Source organism: Glycine soja, chromosome 12 (assembly GCF_004193775.1).
Source record: "Glycine soja cultivar W05 chromosome 12, ASM419377v2, whole genome shotgun sequence".
Classification (NCBI taxonomy): Eukaryota; Viridiplantae; Streptophyta; class Magnoliopsida; order Fabales; family Fabaceae; genus Glycine; species Glycine soja.
In genome coordinates, this window is record NC_041013.1 from 40790163 (window position 1) to 40816574 (window position 26412).

At 31.2% G+C, this 26412-nt stretch overlaps 2 protein-coding genes across 4 annotated transcripts; both read left to right on the top strand.

The window, feature by feature from the left end:
* Positions 1 to 5823: 5823 nt before the first annotated feature.
* LOC114378421 lies at positions 5824 to 9658 on the top strand. Of its 3 annotated transcripts, none has more exons than XM_028337011.1 (7): positions 5824 to 6130; positions 6239 to 6301; positions 6398 to 6530; positions 7332 to 7435; positions 7541 to 7712; positions 7819 to 7953; positions 8043 to 9658. In XM_028337011.1, exons 2-7 carry the CDS (start codon positions 6261 to 6263, stop codon positions 9447 to 9449), a joined length of 1992 nt encoding a protein of 663 aa, XP_028192812.1. In that variant the 5' UTR covers positions 5824 to 6130; positions 6239 to 6260; the 3' UTR covers positions 9450 to 9658. The 3 variants fall into 3 exon arrangements, with proteins under 3 accessions (XP_028192812.1, XP_028192813.1, XP_028192811.1); XM_028337010.1 differs by having other exon boundaries at positions 6067 to 6145; XM_028337012.1 differs by lacking the exon at positions 6239 to 6301 and having other exon boundaries at positions 5826 to 6237.
* Positions 9659 to 19566: 9908 nt separating this feature from the next.
* LOC114378525 (ethylene-responsive transcription factor ERF054-like) lies at positions 19567 to 21929 on the top strand. The gene has a single exon (XM_028337130.1). The coding sequence runs from the start codon at positions 20018 to 20020 to the stop codon at positions 21299 to 21301; it is 1284 nt and encodes a 427-aa protein (XP_028192931.1). The 5' UTR covers positions 19567 to 20017; the 3' UTR covers positions 21302 to 21929.
* Positions 21930 to 26412: the final 4483 nt, after the last annotated feature.

Genomic DNA, 26412 nt, shown 5'->3' on the forward strand with positions numbered 1-26412 from the left:
GTGAAGCTTCCCATAAGGCTTGCGATTAAAGATTTGATTCATCTCAGGAAAGTTGTGGTTAATGTAAATTGTTCCGTAGTTATTGACAAGTTGGAAGCCAACAAAAGTCCTAAGATTTCGGACAAAGTTTTCACCTATGGCATAGAGTTCTGAATGGTTGGTTGGTTGGTTATTTTATCACTTGGAATTTTTGTATGTATTGGTGGCTGTTGGAGAAGTGGAAGGCAGAGGAAATTCGGGTTGGCGTGGCTTACTTGGCTTTGGTTATTGGGTATGGTTTGGTCAAGAGTTTTTGGCATGTGTTCTTGGTGCAACATTATTCATTTACAAAGAGAAGTCATAACACACGGGAAGTGCATTTATCAAAGAAGTGGCTACATTTCATAAAGTTTACTTTGAATTAAAATAGGGGGGGTTGATGAAGAGAAATTTGCAGAGGCAGTTAAAGCACGAGTAATGTCAAATGCCATATCATTTGAGGTGTATATGGACTCTAATACAGGGGAGACCAGTTTCAGGCAGAAAAAGATAGTCAGAGAGAAGAGAAAAAAATTGTTTACTTATCTATGCGTAGAATTTAGTTTAGCTCATTGCACATAAAAATTATCTTCTGCTCAATCTAATTGGTTTCAATGTGTGGTGATATCTTTTCTTGCATTCTAACACTATTAATATTTTTCATATTATATTTCTTTTTCATAAGCTTGTTATGGTGCCTGAATTCCTGGAGGAATTTGTCAATGGCTGACTTGCAAGTTGCAAATATGTTACCACCTAGTCAGAAAAGATCGACATAAAATGGCAACAACCACCAATCCATTTTCTAGACTCCTTAAGAAATGAGATCACAAGCACATAACATGTCTTAACTTGATAGTTAATGCTAAAAATTCCAACAATTCTACATATACCACCATGCAATCACATAAACAAGGTTTTAAAAATGGCTTGTGACCACGATTTCAGTCACAACATCAAGGTTTTTGGAGTCTCTGTGACTGTGACTTCAATTACAATCATATTTATCTGTAATTTTCGGCGACATCGAAGATTACAATGACACCACAATTGCAACCGCTACTGAAATTTAAAACCTTGCATAGAAATAATCCATACATAGTGAAAGAGGCTTCTACCATAACTGTTGAAGAAGCATCAACATAGAGGGAGCACTTGGAGGAAAAGAGGGACTTGGTGGTGTAAACAAAATGAGAAAAAGGTTTCTTGCATTCATAGCACACCTAAAGACAAAACGTAATTATTAATTTCAAGAGGTTTGAAAAGCTAAGTAGGAGCTCTCTAGGTAATTTTTAATTTACTTTGTTCTGTTCTCTTACCTGCATACTTCCAACAGATTAAACATGGTGGCCAGAACATGCACAGTGCAAAGTTAAAACTGAGCTTAAGGCTGCCATTACCAAAAAACAAAGAAAATGGATGTCCTTATCAAATTTCATTTGTGTGTAATAATATATTTCCAGGCTTTGCTCAGTCTGTAGAAATGCAAATTAATTTAATCACTTTGGACATGCTCGTAAATTAACACACTTTTTGTATCAAGGATGTCTTCCTGTATATCCCTTCAGAAGTCCAATAATTAACAAGGATTAATGCCAAGAGAGTGAATCTTCACGTGGTCATACACATAAATAACATATACTATGTATACACAAGCACAATGTTGTGTATCTTTTTAAGTAGACATGCTTTTGTTAATTTGTAACAAAGTGTTGAATCTACACTCCACCGTTAAAACTTGCAACATCTTACATTTTAACATTACCATTCCACAACTTATTATCCAGATATTGGGCTCACAATACGTATGTCTATACTAATATGTGTCAAGACTCATGTTTGTTAATTCTTAGCTTAATAGATTAATTCTTGTTTGATATCATTCACATACATTTTTCTTAAGATGTTTACATAAAGCGAGACCATAGACGGATTTCACATCTCTCCAAAAACCTAATCAACATAGGAATTTCCCTTCTCAACTCCCTAAAAATTTTCAATGAAATTTCTCTTTTCTTATATTTTTCATTATATCAGTAATTATGAGATGGTGATGTACGAATCTTGTTCTCCTTATCTGCTAGAAAATCTCTTAGAACAATTCGGGTATATCAATGTCCTGTAGTCTCACGTATTTCAATGCTGATTAGCCTGGAGGTTACATTTGTTATACGCGGGATCTCGTTCAACTAAAGTGAGTAATTCACTTTTTAAATTTAAAGTAATCTTAGTGGTTGATGCGAAAATTAACGGTTGATTTTATCATCAACAATTGAAGTTTATCTTTGTTTATTTTAGAAAAATCAAATCCTTGTAGGAAATATATATATATATATATATATATATATATATATATATATATATATATATATATATATATATATAAATAAAAGAATGAGAAGAATTGATTTTAACTATTAGACTATAGTATATATATAAATAAAAGTAACTGTTCTTTAACACATATATATATATATATATAAAGTGACCTTGATGATTAAAGCTCCTTCACAAAGCTACTAGAAATGCGCCAATAATGAGGGTTATGGTAGTATACAATAATTTACATAAACAAACCTTAGTAGCATTATTGTAATTAAAAATTGAACCAAATTGTAATTATAAAAAAATCTTCTCACACTTTAATAAAAGAAATAATATTTTACCCATAAAGTTAGAACCTAACTTGTTCTAACTTTATTCCTTATCCAATTGTCGAGTCCCTACATTGTAAACCACAATATATAAAAACATAACAATACAACTCAAAAGAATAGCATACGATTCTCACGCAAAACAAATAAACAACAACCACCTAAAGTGTAACTTAAGAACATCACACATGAATGATGAGATGCTAGCTGCCTCGGATTAAAAAATACACATATTTTACTAATAATTGTATGTCTTAACATTTATCCTTTAAGAATGACACTAAATTAATGAAAGTTTAGAGCGCTAGATGATGATCAATCACCTATGTTTTCCTTTTATTTTTAAACTCTGTCAATTTTCTCTCAATGGCCACGCCTAAAAAATGAGGACCCCACTTTGATGGTGCACCCTTGCATGTAGGAAAAATAACACAAGTTGGTGAACGTCCCATAATTTCGTATTACAAGGAGGTGGGTCGAATTGGTTATCGGTTTTGCTTAACATGAACGTTAAACGCTAAAACCACTCACACCATGGATTAGATTAGTTTCTTGAAGCACTGTGTTTGTAATTTTCCTTAAAATTTATTATTCACCACTGACTGCTACCCTTGAAAGAGAATGCAAAGGCAAAGTCACCCTCTATGTCATGTCACTCACCAAAAACAATTACATGTGTCAGCGCGTGTTTATTACGGTTCAGTTCAATGATATAAGTCATTCCTTTACCCTGTGCCACACCAGTGTGTGTTGAGAGGAACGTGTGTTTCATCAATGCACTCAACTCTCTAATTTTAATTATCCATTAAAGTATTATTTATGTGATCAACTATGTTAAGAGTTATACTTGGCTAATTATATTTTTAAATTGGGGATGCGTTCCTCTAAAAAAAATAAAATTGGTGACGCATTAGTTGCGGATTGCAATTCTAATTACAGAACCAATTTGGCAGATTCCAGTAATTACTCCCTCTGATTCATATCCAAGAAAAAAATATCTTATACATATTAAACTTAAATATAAATAAATATAAATAATTTTATTTTATTTAATGTTATTATTTTTAAAATATTTTTCATTTCATTCTAATTTTATTTTCAAAGACTCCTTTTTATTGATGATAACAAATTTCAATAAAGGATGATTTTGAAATAATCTTATTTTTAACTTGAAATTAGAAAAATTAGCTTATATCAACTAACTTTCTTAATTAGTGTGAAATTAGTTATTTTTACTTATATAAGTTTGTGGAAATAATAAATGAAAGCATAATTATAAAAATTGAACCAGCCCAGACGGTTGAACTAGTTTGACCTGCACATGATATCTTGAGTGATTTGATTAAGACATAGGACTGGAAATGCAATCGATCCAGTTTGATCCGAATTGACTTGATCAAGTTTAGTCAAACCCGGTAATCTCAATGGGATTAGCCCAATTGAGTCTTTTTTTCATATTCCTAATCCATGTTAAATTGTTAGTATTTCATAATTGAAAACATATAATATATTCCTATAATATTTTTTTTCTCTTGATAACAATATATAATGATTAATTATTTTTCATATTAATCATGATATGATTAAATATTATGTTTTATACATCTTCAAGAGACTTACCTATGATCATTTGATAATTTTTATATTTAATTTTGTCAAATAAGAATTTTCTTGATAATTTAATGATAATATCCAATAAAATAATAGTAATTTATAGTAATAAATAATTATATAACATTTTATAGTTTGATTATGATAATAAATTTAATTTTGGAGTATAAAAATATGAATTGATCATAATTATATTTTATATATATATATATATATATATATATATATTAATTTTTTTAATGTATTTACCAAATTAACCTGATTAATAAGTGATTAACTGGTTTAACCTATGATCCTGTAGCTCGAGCGGATTGATTTTCATAACAATGAGTGGAAGTGTCAATTTTGCACGCAATGGAAGAATTTTCGATACCAAACTCTGATTTAGAACACTTCATAGAAATTTAATTTGTACACGGCTTCTTTCTTTATAAAGATTTCGTACTTTATAGTTTACGCTTTTCATATACGTATTATTAATTTGTGAAATTTAATTTGTATATCAATTTTTTATACTACAATCTTATAGTAATGATTAATATACTATTGAGATTCTCCACCCGTCTCCACCCGACATTCATGTGAAACTAATCCTAGGATATAAAATTATAAAAGTGAATTTTGTCTATCTTAGTAAGGTGTTTTTGACATGCACAATTAGATAATTGAATCCTTATTAATGTGTTTAAGAAATTCATATATCTTATTAATTGTGTTAAAACTTATTTGTTAGTAATAAATAGGGATGTAAGTGGATTGAATCTAATATATGAATTGTCAAATTCAATTAGATTTTTATGTGTTAGATGAGATCATTGGATTAAATTGATTTTAATTTAATAAATTGATTATAATTGAATTGGGTGATGAGGTTGAAATTTTGAATCAGACCAAAATCTAATCCAACTTTTTATAATATTATATTTTATGATGATGATTGACTTAGTTAGTTTGAATGGTAAAATAATGTTATATTTTATGATTATTAAATTTTATTAGTAATTATTGTTTATCACATAAATAATATTTTTTTTGTTAAACAAAATATCTTACTATTTTTTTTATTTGAATGATTTTTTTAATTTTTTTTCATGGCTCAACCTGAATTCAGTTGAAAAAAAAAAACTCAATTCAATCTAATCCAATTAAGGTTAATTAGATTGAGTTAAAAAATAGATAAAACTCAATCCAACCTGGATCACTTATACTCCAGTTAGTTAATAATCTCATGAGATTATTAAAATGTCTACAAATAATTAAAAATGATTAAATGTGCCAAATTAACTTTAGGTGAACATTTCTTGGCCATGCGTTTATAATTTTTCATATTTTTAACGCATCAAAATGCATATTTTTTGGTTCATATTTTGTGTCAAAATACTAATGATTTTTATGTTGAAGTAACAAGTTAAGACAAATTAATCTTTAAAAAAAAAGACAAAAATTAATCAATCATTAACTTAGAATAACTCTAGAAACTTGGTGTGCATAATTCCAACGAGGTGCATAATTCAAGTTGTTTTGGGCCATTAGAAAAAATCAGTTAATTTGGCTATCGTCGAATTTCATGACCATATTCTTCTAGCTTTTTCCGCAGGGGATGTTATTAAGCAGTTTGCTTAAAAGACGTGTCCAAAAAACTGAGGAGTGGAGCAGTTATTTTTCAAAGAGACCACAACTGTCTCCTTCTTCCTCCTTTCAAATTTAGATTTTAGTCCCACTAATTTGTCACAGTCTGCATTTTTTAAACCACTCTCATCTAAATTGTGGTGGTTCAGTTACTTTCTCTACCATGATCTTCCTTCACTTCTTTTCTCATTACCACTACTCTTTATATCCATAACCAGGTGCTTTTTCATCAGGTTTAATAACTCGTACCTTTTATTTTTTCTCCCTTTGGCTTGCAAAACCTGCTTCTACTCTAAAGCTTATATCTTTACCTCCAATGAATTCAGTAAGTGCCATCAAGTTATAGATATGTTTGACATATTTTTCGGTTGGTCCAAAGCTTCCAAATGGTAACTTAACTGATCAAAGCTTGAGATCATGTTGCTTAACAACCATGCATGTATGAATTCAAGTTTATATAACCTTTTTTTTTAACTGGTTTGTAGTAAGAAGGCGATCAAACGAGCCCGGTACCGGCTCAGGCTACTCAAGAACAAGAGGCAGGCAATAGCAAGGCAACTGAGAAAGGACTTGGCTGAGCTAATACAAAGTGGCCATGAAGAAACTGCATTTAACCGGGTTTGTTAATGCATCATAGTTCATACTGATTTTTTAATCACTGTGCATAATTATATTCCTTTATGTCCAGTTTTTGTTTCTAATAAGAGGGAGTTTTTTACTTTTCTTTCCCTTAAGTATGAGTGTTGGAGATGATTTTCCATGAATAAAGTTGAATGGTTGTAGGTCATGTTACTGTTTTATAGCTTAATATTCTACTCTGCCTTGTATTAGTTTGCTTAATTCTCTTTGTAAATCTCAATCTACTGATACTGATAGTATGTGTATTTTACGTATATGTCTTGTGTACACATCTAATTCTTGTGGATTTTGTGTATCCCTCAAAGCCACTTCAGGAATGGTGTTGCGGTAGCATTTGTACAGGATTTATAATTAGTCCTGAATCACAGTTGTAACTAAAATATTGCTCGTGATGATTGATGAATGATATAGAACCACTTGAGCCTCTCTAATTTAAAGATCAGAAGTCTTAATCATGAACTTTGTTACCATATAGACAATTAAGAACGCCCTGCTTGTTCTGGCTACCAAATAGAAATACAGTAATGACGTACCATGTATAAAATTTCAGAAGAAGTAGAACTACAATTAATTACCGTTTGAACTAAATTTTGGCTGAACTATGAAATTCTGTATGCTATAGACATGAAAATACGAATCATTGATTGGATATTCTAATTTAGTAACTTAACTCGTCACTATTGTATTTCTTTTGCTCCTATCTTCTTATTAATAATGTATCTTCAGTAAGCATCCATTTCTTCAGTCCTAAACATTAACTAATTGTTCTCAAAATTTCAGGTGGAACAGCTTATGGGAGATGAAAGCTTAGCAGCTGCGTATGAATTGTTAGATCACTTTTGCGAATTTATCCTTACGGAACTCTCCTACATCCGGAGGCACAAGTACTAACTGCTTTCTACCTATCTAATCTAAATCAAATACATTTACTAGTCCCTCATACTTATAATTCACAAAATTTTTCTGATGCTTCAACTTTCAAAAACCAGGGACTGTCCAAATGATATTAATGAAGCAGTTTCTAGTCTTATATTTGCTTCTGCAAGATGTGGGGATCTTCCTGAGCTCGGTGTCATCAGAAAGCTCTTTGGACAGCGTTATGGTGAGAGGTTTGCAACTACAGCTGTGGAGCTATCACCAGGGAATCTAGTAAACAAAAAAGTACTGTTTTATTTTTATTTTTTTCCAGCAAAGTGTAATATCTTTACTTTATGAAATTTCGTATTTATTAATGATGGATACATATTCATGGAATTTCAAAACAAAGTTGAAAGAGAACCTGTCAGCGAAGTCTGTGCCGGATGATATGAAGTACAGAATGGTGGATGAAATAGCCAGGGATAACTGCCTCCAACAACAGGTTTTAGCCATACAATACTACCCTGATTGGCAACAAGTGCAGGTCACTCTTCTTTACTAGGTTGAATGTATCAATGAATTTATAATCCTCTCATTTACTAATACCAAATTATGTTGAATGCTTTTGCACAGGAGAAAGAAAATAAAGGGTATCAGCTAGTGGAAAGTGATGCCAAAATAATTGACACAATTGGAGGATCTAAAGTCCAACCTTCAGAGATAAAAAGAGATGTCAGATGTGTTACCATTTCCAAACCAAGTGATTCTTGTTCTCTGCCAGAATCTAGCTTAGCTGATACTTCTGCAATGGTGTCTGCTGTTCAGCAATATCCCCCATATTTCCTGAGATATCCTTTGGAGAAGAAAGTAGTAGAGATAGACTTTCCTGATCTACTTTCTTCTATAAATTTTGATTTGCAAAACAAGGGGGAAAGAATGGCCTTAATATCTTCTGCACAAAGAGTGAGTTTCCCTCCCTGTTCTGAAGAAATGGTAGATTATGTGGATGACATTAAGGAATTTTCTGTACCAAATAATGCTGCCTGCCAGGACCAAATGCTATTTAAGTTCAGATCTTCTGGTCTGTCAAGGAGAGAAAAAACTCAATTTGGTTTTGATGATAGTGAAATGGGTCAAGATGGATCAGAGAGTGAGAACTCAAGCACAAGGACCTCTACAAAGAGCAAAAGGAGACCAGAGAAAAAATCAAGAAGGAGATCATCCTCCATGGAAAACCTTGGCCTTATGGATATTGGATACGTGATATATTATCACAAGCCATGCAAAAGTCCGTTAGCTCATAAGCATCGTAGCAGAAAGCACCATAAGCCTTCACTAGAAGGAATTTCCCCATCAAGTTATGGCCAGAAGAGACTGATGCTACATGGTTTCTCAGAAGAGGGAAATGTTTTACAGTCAAGTCACAGCCAAGATGGCACAAGGAGAAAACTTTTCAACTTTAAAATGAGTGGGTGCAGCTTGGACCAGCCTTGTTATTTTTGCGTATATGATGATGAAGACTATTTGGAGGCTCAATCAATGGAGCAAAAGAGAGGGATCAGAGCCACACATGTTCAACAAGGAGTTTTGCATGATGAATGTTGTTGTTGCCAACCCTTTTGGGATGATGAGTTGAACCAAGGAATTGAATTGGTTACCATTCCTCAGAGACCAAATAGGAGGAATTATAGTGCTTCAGCTGAGTATCATGTATTCAACTACACAGATTGCCAAGCTGGTAATGGAAACAATGAAACAAAAGAAGAAATCTCTGCTTCTCCCAAAGTTTCCAATCCAAGGACTGGTGGTTCCTCACCAATAATAGAAACAGAAGCTACCTATTCAAGGGCCATGACCATGCCCCAAGAGAGGCACAGAAACAACAAAGATAAGATGTTACGGACATATTCTTGTCCTTCTCCCCAGCCTAGTCATGTTCATCCTAAGTTGCCAGACTATGATGACATAGCTGCCAAGTTCACTGCTCTCAAGAGAGAGCGCATGGAAAACATGGACTGCAGTAAGGACCAAAACAAATAGAGGAGTCATATATACAGCATTGTATAGTACTGGCCTATTAAATTTTGAATCACTCATTCAAATATTATTTATGAGATTGTTTTTAGATATCACTATATATTCTTTGGCATTCATCCATGTAAGATTACAATTTAAATTTTACTATCTGTAAGAAATATGAGAAGGTTGCCAATCAATAGAACCAATTGACGATTAGTTTGAGATTTTCATTAATTGGTTTGTGCTTTAAATGAGTATGTCAGAAACTTAGAGTAATGCCAATACAACTATACAAGTATGTTCGTGTACTAGAATATCATACTCTTTTTTGGCTCTTGGAACCTTTAAGAACCAAAGGATTTAAAGGGTCCTAAATAATTTTATTACCTTATTACTAATGATTTTGTCATTAGAAGACAAGAATATAGCCCCTTCATCCTAAATAATTTTATTACCTTATTACCTTCTTGTTTTCCTCCTCTCTTAATTTTCTAGGCTGAAGACTTCACTATGCTTCTATCCTTAATGCTCGAGCCTAGGCACATACATAATCGTGTTAAATTCAGGGAGCAAATTCGTACATCAGGTTATACGACAGTGCCAAAATTTTACTTTGAAGACAGTGATTCTAACAAACAAACAAAAACTTGTGTATGGTTCAACTGATTTAGTTTCTGAAATTGTTTTGACCAGCTAATACATAACAACTGTATGTTATCTTTTTCATTGCCATTTCAAATAGTATTTGAATTATGGAAACTTGCATCCAATTCAAATAGTATTTGAAATGTGATTTGAAAGAATTAATAAAAGATAATATCTTTTCTTTGAAAAGTTAGGAGAATAATGAAAATATATTATAATCAATTTATTTTATTTGATGAGATTTCTGTTGAAAATAAAAGATAATTAGAAATTGCATCTCTTGAGCTATAAGATGGCAACCGGATACATGTTTACAATTTTTTCTATTTGTTGCGATAGTATATTTTGAACTTTTGATCTTTGGTTTCGCTTCTTGTGTTGTGAACACCTTTTTTATCAATCACATAGTCATAGAACTACCACATTTTCTCCACCCTTCAAAGAATCCACCTGCAACTTTTGTTTTAGCATTGTTGGAGGGAGAAAATTCTCATCAATTTCTGGCTTCGAAAAACAAATTTAGATTCATCGATGACACTGCCGCCCCTATACCAGAGCAGAACATTGTCTCCATGAATTTCACAAAGCATACATTGGACTAATGACACTGCCAATGTTGTTTGGAGCAAACTGAAGGACTATTTTACACAAGGCGATGAGAGGATATATAGTTGCTGGTCTGCAAGAATCCATTGTCTCTTGGTGGATTATTTCAACGCTTGCAGCACTTGTGGAAGAAATACCATCTTTTGGTCTTGCCAAAGAAAAGGAGAACGTGTCTTAACTACAACATAAAAGGGAGAATGTCTTCACTATAAGAGGAAATTAGCTCAGTGGCCGAAGGTGAAGTTCAAGCATATACATGTTATGCTCATGAACTACTAAGTGGACATTTGTTACAAGTGTGCCTACAAAAGCTGCAAAGTGAAAATATTATTGTGTCTAGTTTTCAGGAGTTTAATTGTTTTTCTGTTATTAACTTTCTAGACTCTAGGAGTTGTTGATTTTTGCTTATTTAAATTTGAAATGATTGTTTGTCTTTGTTATGCCTAAAAAAGGGGATGCATCTTATTTGTGCACTGTGTAGAGCATTTTTTTAATAGATAAGGAATCAGAAAATATGGATTCCTAGGCCTTCCCATTGAAAGATGTACTCTCAGTATGCAGTGTTTTTTTTTTCTTTCTGCACCTCCCGAATTACTTCCTACACTTTCTATAATACTTCTAGAGTGATCATTCCGGAAGCAATTGGGAAGTGCAGGAAGCAATTGCATTCAATACGTCGTTCGGCCTTTTTGCAAAAGTGGCCTTTCTTGCCTCCTGGCCCGTTCCAAAACTTTTCGCACCATAGAAGGGAGGTTGTTCTTGACTTCTTGTTCACAAGAAAATTAGTAGCAGTCTTAAAAAAATGGTAGAAAACTAGTATTGTAATATGTTTATTATTGTAATAAATTATATTTTTTAAATTAATAAATTATATCATAATTAAAAATTGCAATACATAAATTTTTTAAACATATAAATTATAATTTAGATCTATAATAAATAATTTATACTGTGATGCCGATATTATCTTTAAAAATGTGAGACTATAAGAAAGTATTATCACACTATTATATTTTTAATGTAATATCTTTTTTTCGTTTTAATGAAAAAATTTCCTTTTTAATTGTTCAAAATCAATCTTTTAAGGTTATATTAACAAAATCCAAATTAATTTATTTTATAATTCATACCATATTTTTTTTATCTTTCTTCTTTTTAACGTAAAAATAAAAAATTAGTAAACGGGACTAACAACTCAACAAGAAAGTTAAACGAGTAAAGGAGATACCTGAAAAGTTATCCATGATCAACGATAATATGAAAAATAAAGTATTTATAATTAATAGAAAGACTTTGTTTTTTTACGTAAGAAATAGATTTTATTAATTTCATTTTCACTAAATAATCAAATAAAAAGATTTTGATTATTCAGTGAAAATGAAATTAATAAAATGCGTGTAAGTGTTAAATACATGTTCATTGTTCATGCTCTAATGTTAACGTTAGGAATTAGTTGTTGTTAATTACTATTTTTTTATTCATACAAATTAGAGACAGATATAAGAAAAGTTATAATAATTCACATATTTTATTTAATAACGACGCATACATCCTCCTGCTTAACCAGTTGAATTATATAAGATATTATATTTTATTTGCAATAAATTAATTAGTGATGCACTTTGTAATTCATGGCCTAAGGCTAGAGGGAGAAATTAAGGTTGAGCCTAAACTTGAGCTTGAGAGCACCAATTCCAAGTTGACCCGGTCAAACATACAATGAATCTGTCTGATTATGCAGTTAAATTTCTATGGGAACCTAGTTATGGATACCACGAAACAAAATTCGATCTAAAGTAAACGTGCTAAACCCAAAGATGATGATGATGTATTTTGATTATCAGTAATTAATCAGTTAAAGATGTGAAAATAAACAGAAAGTGTATTCAAATTAGTCTAATATATATATGATGCGGATGGAAATCTAAAATTTTATGTCTAATATTAAAATTAATTTTGTACAATCCAAATATAGCTGAAAAATCAACTAATTGGTGTTGAACTAGTGATGGCAAACCGTTTGCCTTCAGGGCTTAAAAACTCCTGTGCCAACTTAGAAAAGTGAGAAGAATTGAACTAAAGTCTATATCTCATTCACTCATAGCACTACATTGATTAAATAAATATACAAGGCTTGCAGGTAACAAGCTGAAAACAAATTCCTAAAAATATGGGTAGCAATTGATTTTTATTAGGACTGCACAAGATATTAATTATCGAATACCAAACATAAAATCCTTGTAATTAATTAGTGGACCACCATTAGAGGGTGTGTAATTATGAGTGCCAACATATACCTTGAGAGTGGAAAGCAATTGATAATGGAACTATTATACCTAAATGGGGCAACAATGATTATTATGACAATACTTTGATATACGCGCACGTATGCTTCATCCAATTACCTGAGTGATACCGATATAGACAAGCCTTCTTCTAAAATTATAATATTCCTATAGTAATATTTTACACTAAAGTGGTTCTTGGACGATAACCATGCCTTACATGCCAATGGCAGGTCAACAACTTGATATAGCCATAGTTTTTGTTCACTCCATCCCTTGCTTTACTGATTAAGTAATGAGAGTAGTTAATTAATTGATTAATGTGACTCCTTTCAGAACCTCCACCCATGCTAGCTGGAGCAGCATTAGTCAAAATGGGATAATCTTTTCTTTTGGTAAGGTCTTAATTCTAAGTTAATTTACAGAGAACAATGGTGCTCTAAAATGGCCCAGTTTCCGTGTTTTTTGTCCGTGAGTGCCAGCCATTTAATTTTTATATTACACAATATAACAATAACATAGCAAAAAGAAAGGCGCCGAAATGTGAAGTAGATGGATAATTTTAAATATTTGTGATAAATTAATGTAGAATATTGTACTTTTGACATAATATAATGGATTAAACTCAACATTATTCTTCATGAACACGGAAAGTTATATATATATATATTCAATATGCGCCATGTTTGGAGCACTTCCAATCCATAAACGAGTTGACTTTGTTTGAACATAATTTTGCATTCTATGGCCACTAGTGGCGATGACTTTCCCATGGATTCAAATGCTTGAAACAAGTAGGATGTGACCTCCAATATATGAAGCAAAGTCTACTCTGCTGTTTGTCCAGCTCCCTTATAAGGAAAGTCATGTTGCCTATTATGTTTAATTTGCCTATGTACTGAGTGTTGAGTCCTAATATTTCTTTGTGTCTCTAGGTCACAATCCATGAAAGAATAAATCTTCAACATAAGTAAGTTTAGGATCCTTGTAAAAAATTTCATTCAACAACACTACACATTAAAATTTAAAAACCAAATCACCAAAAAACTTTTATGATGATTATTCTTGACAAAAAATTGTAGCTCCAAAATCGTAGCCATCGTATACACCTCCAATTTTGGATCATAATTAAGCAAAGGCAAAAAAAGATGCAAGTGGCCAAAGTAAAGGCAAAGGAATGAGAATTGAAATTGAATCAAAATATGAATTAGTTTGTTTGCGCTGGTTATTGAGAATCAATTACTTTTGTGCCTAGGAACACTAGAAGTCTCTGATTTATGGGATGGTAACTCACATTTTCCATTTGTGAGAAAGTGTTAGACATGTCAAAATAAGTGGCCGTATTTCATTCCGCAACATATTCATCGTACATACGTGTCCTAAATTAGTGCTGGGGGAAGAGAAGTAGGTGACTTGCATTGTGTTACCTGGTCAAAGAAACAGACCCCCCAAAATATTCTTCCTTCAGTGGCATAAAAGAGATGGAAAACGCATCTCCGATGTCTCCACTTAGATATTTTTTATTGAACCCACAAATGTAGGAATTGAAGCCACGTGTTAATTGAATGATATTCTAAGTTTTGTTATTGCTCCTATGAACCATGATGTTGATATTTTCAGGAATATTTGTTTTTTGTTTTTCTGGTTGACTTGGGGAACATTTGGTAATATATATATATATATATATATATATATATATATATATATATATATATATATATATATATATATATATTGTTTTTAAAGGACATGTATTTTTTATGGAAAATAATCTGTTAAAGTCTAATAGAATTACTATAAATATAATAAAATTTTCTTATCTATATTTAACGTACTTACATAAAAACTTAAAATTGAGACACTGGTTGTCAAATTCACTAGGGGATGATTTGTGATATATACCGGAACCCATGTTTATGTTACTGTTGTTCTTATGATAACTTTTGAGTTTTTCTCTTAACTTTCACCAAATCTGCAAAAACTAGCAGTTATGTGATTGAACTAGTTTATATTTTAATGTACGTTACGTAGTAAATAATAGTACATAGAATATTTGAGTTTTGTTGTAAAAAAAAATATTTGAGACAAAGTTAAATCTATATCAAAACTGCGTTTAAAATAATGCAATCATATTTCCAGCTAATACAATGTATTTGCTTGAAAAGTTGGATATCTAAATTAATGTGACTATTAATGAAATTTATTAGAAGAAGTGTAAGCCTGTGTAGTTTGTTTTTTAAAATTGAGTTTTGCGGGCTAATCACGCTAAATCAATATCAAAATCTTTGTTTTGAATTTGATACTTATAAAGAATGACTCGTCAAAATAGTATCCAAGAATATTAGTTTGAATTAATCTTTCGTACGCTTGTGAGAAAATTAATAACTCTCTTATGCTCCTGCGGTTGAACATGCAGAAATTAGTATCATAAATAATTTAGATTAGATAAAATGTGTAGAAATACCGGGAAATGTACATGTTAAATATTCCATTAATCTTGTAATATAAAAATTGCGTGTTTATCCCTTTCCTCATGAATGTCCATGAGAGAGAAAAAAAAAATTATATAAAACTTCCATACAAGATTGTGAATTTACTCCATCGGTAAAACAGAAATTAGTATCATAAATATTTTAGATTAGATCAAATATGTAAAAATATCTGAAAATGTATTCCCTCATGATAAATTCTCATAATATCTTAATATAAAATTGGGTATTTACCCTTCTTCATGAATGCCCATGAGAGAAAACAAGATATAAAATTTTAACATAACAAGATTGGATGAAAATTCACTATGAATATTGATTCATTCACAGAATTCTAAATATAATTTACAAAATTGATGAAATTTGAAAATTAATTAAAAATAATTAAATTAAATGAAATTTGAAACTTAGTAAAATCAATTATTAAACAACTAGTTGGTAAATGCAAAACATAAAAAGATATGAGTGCGTGTATGTGTATTGTAGGAAAAAAAAATATTTTAAGGTAAGTTTTAAGTTCTTTAATTAGTTAGTTTTGAAAATTTCTGACTTTTTTGTTTAAAAATCAAAATTTTATTAAAAGAGAAAAAATAGTGAAAATGGTGTAGTAATTAAAATATAGTATAATATTAAGAGAATATTCTACTTAAATATATAATGGTTATGTTTAGCAAAGGTAATTGAAAGCTAAAGAGTTAAGCTGGAAAACTTGCTCGTAGTTGGAAGTTGAAAAATTAATTTATTAAATTATAAATGTTCAATAAAATTAGTTGTTGAAATAGGTGAAAAATATAAAATTATAGAAAAATAATAAATTCAAGATTTTTTAAAAAAAGATAATGATAAAATTAGATAAATATATTAAGGATAAAAATATAAAAAGTTAGAGGTTAAAAACTAATATTTTTAAAAACACTACTTTATAAAACGTTAAAAGTTACTAAAAAGAATTGTTTAAAGCTTTTCAATTAGAAAAAAAAATAAAAATTAACTGAAATGTCTTACCAAATATAATTAATATAATAATAAAGGAGATGATAATTTTTTTTACTAAAGAAAAAAATATAAACTCATTATTAGCTATTTTAAATGGTACATTAAAAACTATATATTAATAAAATAAACATTACACCAAACACCTAATTCTAATCAAATAATCTTATAAACTAATTAAATTAATTAATTAAAATAACTTATCAAGTATCATCTCATGTCGGTAAATTAACTTCAGGGGGTTCTTTTTACAAACTAATTACTTAAAAGGATCTATTTTAAAACTTATTCTGAGGGGATCTATTTTTACAACCATTTCGCTGTCCAAGATGACGAAACAGCATGAACAGTAGCGTTTCACCGTCTAAACTGGCAAAACACAATAAACAGGAACATCTTGTCGTCCATGTTGGCGAAATAGGTGCAGCATAGGGGCAGGGACAGTTTTTGCATGTTTCGTTGTGGGAGCAAAATACAGGGTATTTCGCCATTCATGCTGGCGAAATAGCTGACAGGTGATGAAATTTAAAATTTACCAATTGATTAATTTAATTGTCATATATCCATTTATTGTGTTTTACCAGTTTAGATGGTAAAATACTATTGTTCACGTATTTCATCATCTTGAAGACAAAATGATTGTAGAAACAAATCCTCTCAAAATAAATTTCAAAACAGTTCCTTTTAAATAATTAGTTTGTAAAAAGAATCTCCTGAGGTGAATTTGCCTCTCATGTCTGTTATCAAAAGGTTTTGGTTGGCTTTGATATTTTGTTATCCATGTCATATGACTTTGACCGATAACAATATTCAACATTATGATAATAAAAAAAAAATGTAAACAGCGCACAAATAGTAAATATATATAGTAGGAGAACAAAATGATGGAGCTCTATAATGGACCACCGACACGTGCCGATTTTCACCGACCTAAATGAAAAAACAATGTTATGGTGTTGACTTTGTAACGACAAACATATCCGAGAGTGGTTTCAGTGTTTGAATCCTTGGCATTGTTCCACCGAAAGTGAAAGTGAGGTGAGCAATACGTGGATCCTGTGCCTGACACAAACTTGCACTGTTTCACTCACCAGGTTTTCTTTACCCACATGCAAAGAAAATTGAATTGATCGCAGCCAGATGAAGAATGAGATTGACCAAATCAAATTAGCACCTAGCTTTGATTGAATTCTTTATGACACAAAACGCACGCGGAGTTATTAACGTAAGTAAGAAAATTCGATCTCTGAAAATTACTACCAATTAAGTTTTGGAGTTTGATTTAGGGATTTGAATTTCTTGATATTGGAAAAAAATTTGATAGTGAAATTAAGAGAAGATGATCATGAGCTCTCATTCTCAGTGTGTAGATATTTCCAATGGCGGTGATGGTGATGAGTTTTACAATAACTTTTTTTTAATGGTTAAACATCACAAATATTTTTCAATCTATTAAGTTAGAAACTTATGTTGTTTGTATATAAGTATTGTTGATTTAAAAAAAATTCACACAGAAAAAATTAAACATATATATTTTTTCAATAAATAAATTATTTATTCTAATTTTTTTCAGACATGAACACAAGAATCTTACACTATTGTGTCAACTTTAGGAATTATATGTAAGGATTTCAATAATGAAAAAAAAAATAAAAAAGGGGAAATTAGAGAGAATAATACTTAAAATGTTTTATTTGAGGTTTATATATACCTCATAACATATTTTATTACTTATGATGCTTCAAGCAAGTTGCTTTTATATGACCTAATTAAACTTTCAAAAGGAACACTTTTCAAACACTAGCTTTTCATATTTAATAACACATTCTTTCTCTCTTGCATTCTTATGTTATACTTCTCATTTATGAGCAAAAGAAGATGCTTACTTTTTCTTCTTTATAAAAATGAAGTATAGGAATAATATTTTTGTTTCGCATTAGAAAACTAACTCTATGCTGTCTAATACGTGCAACCTGATCACGAGCCTTCAATGAGTGTAATAAAAGTTTGTGGTCGATGATGATTTTGGTGAAAAGGCTCAACGTAAAACTGGTCATTGTCTGCATATGTTAGAAATTGAGCCAAGCACATTCCAACCTAATAAAAAGCAATCAAGAGCTTTATCCGACCCAATTCTTCGACCTTTGTTCACATGTCTCCCCAGCTTAAGACCCTTAGAGAACCATAAAGATGCATATATATCAAAAGCAGGCAAACATATCAATGAATGTGTTCTATTTCTAACATCCCACATTCACATGATGCAAAGAATATCCTAAACACTATGGAAGAAGAAACCGTCTTTGGAGCAACAACCCTCATGCAACGTACTATAACCATGTCATTATAACCAATATATGTTCATAAATATATTTTAGAATTTACTTGAATTAATGCATTGTTGATTTGTTGTAGTTTTATTCATATAAAACTCTTAACCAATCACTAGGTGTCCTTTTTAATCTTCTTTAGTACTCTTGATAACGATGGAAAACTTTTTTCTTAAAAAAAAAACTTATAATGTGCTATTGTATCAATTACTTTTATAGAATTTGGTAAGAGTAGTTAATTAATTATTGTACATTGGAGATTGAGAACAAGCCATGATTCAGATGAAAATTCTGTTGGTGCTGCTAGAGTCATCTCTAGCTGAATTGAAAAATACTTCTGGATATAATTTATTTTATTTAAAAGCATAAATATCTTCCACCAAAAATATCTGTTGGTTTATTTTTATCCTTTTGCTCTGAGTGCATGAATCACCACCTTCTCCTCCAAAGCACAATCACTGTAAAATGCTTTTTCATCAAGTCATGAATCTTGTTTCAGATTTTTTTTTTCATCTTTCTCATAAAATAGTATATATTAAAATAGAGTAAAAAGAGAATTTCTCTAGAGAGAAAATATCTTACCAATGATGGTGCGACCAATCAGCTTCAACACATCACGCTTATGGACAAACAGCACAGTTACATAACTGTTTTCATTGGGTGTCCTCTTGTTGCAACATGTGGAAAGCTAAAAACATAGGAGATAGTGAGATACCCAATTGAATTCATAAAAAAAGAAAAAAAGAAAAAGTTGGATTTAAAGTTTAAACCCCTTTCTGGCTCTCATATATAAAAACCTCTCTCCCAACACTCTTTTGTTCCTCACAAGTCACAACACAATCTCCCCTGCTTTCACCACCTGATTGAGTTCTCTTTGTCATCCCACAAAAATTGTTACCACCAAAAGAAAAATCAATCATCGCTCTGATCCCCGCTTGCTCTCTTCTCTGATTTTTGTTCTGTTCTTTCTACAACACTAAATTTAAGATGGGTAGGTCTAAAGGAAACAACTTTGGCATCCGATTCTGTTTTTGATTTGATCGGTGTACAGATTCTAAAATTTTGTTCTTTCTTTAATTGGACGACCAAATCTGTGAATCTGAGTCCTGAACTTGGATCACTCTGATTCGAATCTTTCTTTGGCTCACACCCATCTTGTTATTTGTCATTAATTTCCTCGGAACAAGAACAAGGTTTGATTTTGAGAGAGTGAGCAGAGTGTTGTTTATTTATAGACACTCATGGCTGCAGCGAACAGTGGCAAATTCGATGTGGGAGATGAAACTCACAAGAATTCACGAAAGGGTAGTGAAAGCCAAGATTGGGAGATTGAGAAGGGAAAGTGCGTGGATTGTTCAAGCTCTCAGAGGCGTCAATGGAAGCCAGTTTTTGATGACGTTTCCATCTCATACAATAGACCCTTCAAGAAAATCCGAAGCCCCGATCGCCAAAACACAAACCAATCTTCTTCTTCCTCTTCTTCTTCTTCTTCTTCTTCTTCTTCTTTTTCTTCTTCTATTCCTTTTCAACCTTCACCTCTCTCTAATCCTCCTTCAAGAATAGTGTTCCCTTTTGCCTTTGATGGTTCCCAACAGCACCCCATGCAATTCCCTCACCAATTTGGAACCACAAACCCACCTTTCCCTCACCCTTCTCTCCAAAACCAGCAACACCAGATGATATCATTTGGGTCTTCCCAACAACATAATAATCTCGCATATCCACCCATCATAGCCAGTGATTCTTCTTCACTTCTACATCAACATCATCATCATCAACAGCAGCATCAGCAGCACCAGCAGCAACTTCTTCAGTATTGGAGTGACGCGTTGAATCTAAGTCCAAGAGGAATGTTAACAAGATTGGGACCAGATGGAAGGCCATTGTTTAGGCTTCCAACACAGCCCATAAACACAACAAAACTCTATAGAGGAGTGAGGCAACGCCATTGGGGGAAATGGGTCGCTGAAATCCGTCTTCCACGAAACAGAACGCGTCTCTGGCTAGGCACATTTGACACGGCCGAAGACGCCGCCATGGCCTACGACCGAGAAGCCTTCAAGCTACGAGGAGAGAATGCTAGACTCAATTTCCCAGAATTGTTCCTCAACAAGGACAAAAAAGAAGAAGAACAACAACAAGAACAAGAAGCTTCTTCGCCAGTTCTTTCAGCTATTGCAAAGCAGCATGAACCTTCTAGTGAACACCGTGACGTCCCCATAGAAGAGTCTAATGAGAATGATTCGGGTGACGCCACGGTGAGCGATGACCAGGTTCATGCTACTACTGAGAGTTCCGAAGGAGTTTCTCAGGAAATGGTTTGGGGAGAAATGTCTGCATGGTTCAATGCTATTCCTGCTGCTTGGGGTCCTGGTAGTCCCATGTGGGATGATTTGGATGCCACCAATAATCTTCTTTGCCAATCACACATTCCTTTTTCCAATCCCAATCAACAAGAACTCAATGATGCTGAGAGACAAGAACAAAACACTGGACCAGGTTACTTGTGGAAGGATCAGGATTGAAATTTGAAGTTAATTTTCTATATACCTTGCTTCTTTCTCTTCCTGGTTGCATATCCATGATTATCATTTATCCATCATCCACTCCTTCATTACATTTTAGGACACTTTGATGGTTCCTTAGTTACTTACTTCTCACTCACTGGTTGCAGATATTTTCACCACACAACCTGTGAACCTTGCCTACTACTACTCCTATATTCATTTCCTTTTTAACTTCTTTTCTGAAACCTTCTGCTGAACTAAGGCTCCGTGTATTTCAAGGCCTTGCAGCATTTTTTTTCTTTTACTTGACTATTTTACACTATTTTTGCTTTTGTTTTTTTTTAATATTTTAATGTAGTAAGTAAAGGTAGATTGGCATGACCAGGGAAGAAGGAGACGGTTTTGTGATTTCCTTCTCGGTTGCTCCATCCGTTATGAGCTATGTTTTTCAGCTCCAAGGATGGTTCATATATATATATAATCATATTACTTCATTTGTAGTTTGTACGCTATCATGTTATGTATCATTTTTTTTGTTGTTATATTACATATCCAGCACTTTACAGTATTGCAGCATCTATATATGTGAATGTAATTCGTAATTAGCGTACTACTTTGCTTATTTATGGTCCACCTTTCGTCTTCCTATGTTTTTGTTTTGTCCAATTAGCAAGCTATGGTTTGGATATGGTTAACTTTAAGACAACTGAAAAAGAAAAAAAAAAAGGAAAATAACAAAACATTAAATATCTACTATACTTACCTTGTGTTATAAGTTGGAGTATCAGAGACCTAGGTCCCTACTCTAATATTCAAAGCAGATAATGTTGACTAACATCAATCTACTACCAGGGTTACCACTCCACCGTCTGCGGGGAAACACTAGGAATTTCTAGTTCCCATACGTTTGACCACGCAATGATTTTTGAAGAAGCATAAATTTATTAGATTTGATCCCAGCCTAGCTAGCTATAGTTTGCTACCTACTTTGGCCAGAAATAGGTTTGCAGAAGAAAATAAATAAATAGAAGATAAAAAGGTTAGTGTGAGATGAATAGGAAATAACAATAAGCTCATGAATAAATTGATTAAAATTTACAGAATTATTAAGTTTGAATTCTGAATATACCATCATATTAAATATTTGGAGAAAAAAATTCATTTATATATAATAGTATTATTCAGCTCAAATAGAATTTCGTCGGTGAAGATTATATGTAATTTAGACAAAAAAAATAAATATAATTATCCTATCTAATTCTAACATGACTGTCTTTATTATAAAATATTTGTGTTCTAAAAAAAGATAAATATGTTTGATACAAAAAGGATAAATAAAAAAATGGGAGACATGTGAGGCTCATTAGTTATTTTTATTTCATTTCTCTATAATTTTAGTCATTGATTTTTTTTCTATTTTTCTTAAACTAAACACTTTTATTTTCATTTTTATTTTCACATATTTTTATTTAACTTTCCTATTTTCATGTATCAAATTTCTCACGAATTTCTTTCTTTCCTTCGAACTTCTGGGGTCAACTTAAGCACCACACATAAAATTATCATATTTTAAATCAATTATCTCATTATATTTAAACTATAGTAAAATTAACCCCTTGTTCAATTTTTATCTAATTGAATCTTTTAAATTCTCATTTTTTATTCAAAATATTGACATCAAATTTATTTGTAGTATAAATTAAAACATCGACTAAAAGTATAATTAAACTAAAATGAATTGTCAAGAGGAACATGACTGCTGGCAAGACTCTTGTCTCTTGAAATTATACTAATATTTTAAGTTCAATCATTTTCTTCTTCTTCTCTCTCTATCCATCGTTTTTTTTCCTCTCTCTCTAGTTTGAGCAAACTTGTGTATAACCAAAATAAGACTAGCTCATATTCATCTCTTCTCCCAAAACAATTAAGAAGTTTCTTAATAAAATAGTTTTTTGGCCAAATATAATAATACAAATGATTAACTTCACGTCTGAAAATATCAAACTCGCTCATCATTGAGCATGCAATCATGTACAGCTAATGTTATGTATCTTCTTTTGGTTTATTATAGTTGTTGGTGGGCATATTCTACTAAATATTATATGTGCAATATTTTAAAAGAAATCATTGTGCCTACAAAAGTATTAACAAATCACCTAATGAATATAACTCAATAAATAACATACGTTCAACTTATAAAAATATATATATCCACATTTAACATTCAATCTTGCTAATTCGATAGTAGGATTATCTTTCATAAGATGATACATGTGGAGAATAAAAAAAATAATCTCTCCCTAATAATATTTGCTTAAATTTGTTTTACAGCATAGCATTTACATCAAGGAGATGAATATTCAAGATCCCTGCAAAGATGGGAAATTCTTTACCACACTCATGATAACATTTTTTTAAACATTAAACAATTTTGCAAAATTACTAGAAATTATGTTTTCCAAGAAATATAATTGTTAGGAAGCATATATATTCTCAAGAATGAAAAAAAATTACTTGCCAAATTTGAGGTTGTAGCAAATAGAAAAGATGAAATCATAAAATGATTAGAAAATAAAATCAAAATAACTTAAAATACACTCAAAGTAGGTGTGATAACAAAAACCCAAATATTAAGGTTAGTGATAATGAGTTGTTTTTATGTGAATAATATTTTTCTTCTTGACTAAAAGTCCTTGGCACAATTAATTTGGTATTTAAATTTCTTAACTTTTACAATTTGATTCTCAGTTCAAACAAAGAATTGTAACTAAATATATTACTTTATTTCAAAGTAAACTGACCCAATAAAATAAAAATTAGTTAAGTGCTGAATAAAAGCTTTAGAAACCTCATAGCTAAAAAAATAAAATATTTTTCTTCATGACTATATACCATTTACAATACTTTCTAATATTTTTTATTTTTTATCACATTATTTATCAATATTTTTTCCCTTCTCTTGCTATTTAATTTTCCCCCTAATTATAAAAAAAATATAAAAGGAAAAATGTTTTTTTTTTTAATTTTCTCGACTATGAATCCTACCAAATATGGAATCCAAAATTGTCTCTTCTATCTTCATGACAAACGAGAACAAATAAAGGACAAAAGTAAACGCAGACTTTCCACGTTAATTATTGCAACTAATATTTTATTTTCAAAGGATAATTAAGTATGTTGAGCACAAGTGGGCCCAATCACCGGCCCATGAGATCATCACATTTCTTACTTGCGACGGCACGATAACGATGAGCTTTAACATGATTAAGTGATTAACAATGATGTTAATACAAAATCATGTGGTTAATTTAACAGCATGATAACGATGATATACATGTACAAGGTAATATTGAACGATAAACAAAATATCTAGGAGCAGGATGCTGGTGACGTTGCCATAGTTAAGTAGGTTCACTCTTGATCCTCATCTATCTAAACCAAACCTAATCTTTTAATGTCGGTGTGATGAAGGGAGCTGCCATCAGCATTTGTTCATTATAAATAAAAATATAATAAACGTTTAAAAAAATACTTTTTTTCTTCTTCCCAACTATAATATTTTTGGTATGTACACATGTCACTAGTTTTTAATTTGATCCTTGTATAAAAATAAATTTTTAATTAAATTCCTATATATAATATTTTCAATGTCATCTTTTTGTTAGTTTGTAGAGATTGATGAGACTGAGAATTTATAATAATTCACATATTTTTATTTAATTAATTGAATTAAATCGTTTGATATTTTTAAAGCCATCTATATTTCCATTGCTTTTGCTACGTCATTTGTTGGAGTTGTTTAAAAATAAACTCGATTAATCAAATTGAAAATAAATGTTACATGTAAAAGGGACAAAAATATATCTCTCTCTACATGTTGTAGTCATTTTCAATTTGGTTTGTATACTTCAATAACTTCTAACCAATTTTAGTGTGCTATAGCATCAACAAATTATGGAGAGAAATCTGAAAATGATGATAAATGTAAAGAGTAAGTTAAAAAAAAAAATATAAAGAACATAATAAAATAGGTATTACATATGAAGACTGCTATCTAATACGAAGGTTCTCACAAATTGATTACGAAGTCGTGTGTTTGCATTTTCTTTTAACTGAAGTTAAATAAAATATTGTTAAAAAACAATTAGTTTGAGGGAAACCACTAACTAGATCCTTAAGTATAAGCAAAACTACACAGAGGTGGAGAAACAAAAACAGTAAGACATATACTTTTATTATCTTCAAGTAATTCTTTACATATCGATATATATTATATGGTGTTCTATGTAAAGAATTTTAGACTAGAAATAGACTTTTCGAATATATATCATACCATTGTGAATCATAGTTATCAGAATCATACAATTTACTACGGTTCACAGGGATAAAACTGGAAGAAGACCAGCTGTCATTGTGATGTGCGAACGAATTAAAACTACCTGAGTAAAAATTGATTCAAACGAAGATTTTGGAACATGGATTAGTTAGAACTTAGAATACGTAATCCCATGCTCAAGTTAACTCATTAAAGGAGATAAGGTTAGTTATTTGTACAGTTCTGATCAGCCAATTAAAACATCATTGCATACATCACTGATAAGGATAGTTTTGATCCCACAAAGAAGCCAAATTAGCCAACTGTCTAATCAGTTTCAATTCAAGAGTGAGGTAGTAAAAGCAAAGAAAACCTTTTCAACAAGTTCAGAGGCAAGTGGGTTTCGAAGCTCCTTGATTTTTCTCCAAGTTGCCTTGCCTACAACCATATAGCCAAAATCGTAATTGCTTTTCCTACTATTTGTACCATATCCATCACCTATTAGTTTCAATCCTGCATTAATACCTTATCCACATCATACCCAAACTTCAAGTAATTAGAAGCAATGCCTTGTTCAATTCAAACTAGCAATTACATCTATATCTACCAACACTGATGCTTACATGGTCTTCTTTGTTACCACAAACCTAGAACCATACGAAACAAAAAAGAAGAAAACGATTTCTTATTCATATAAAAACATCTGAGATTTGACTAAACTAGTGGCACGACCACCACCAAGATGGGCTTGTGGATCAACTAGAGCAAAGTTGTTCTAGCTTAATTAATGATCACAAAATTGATGCCTAAATAT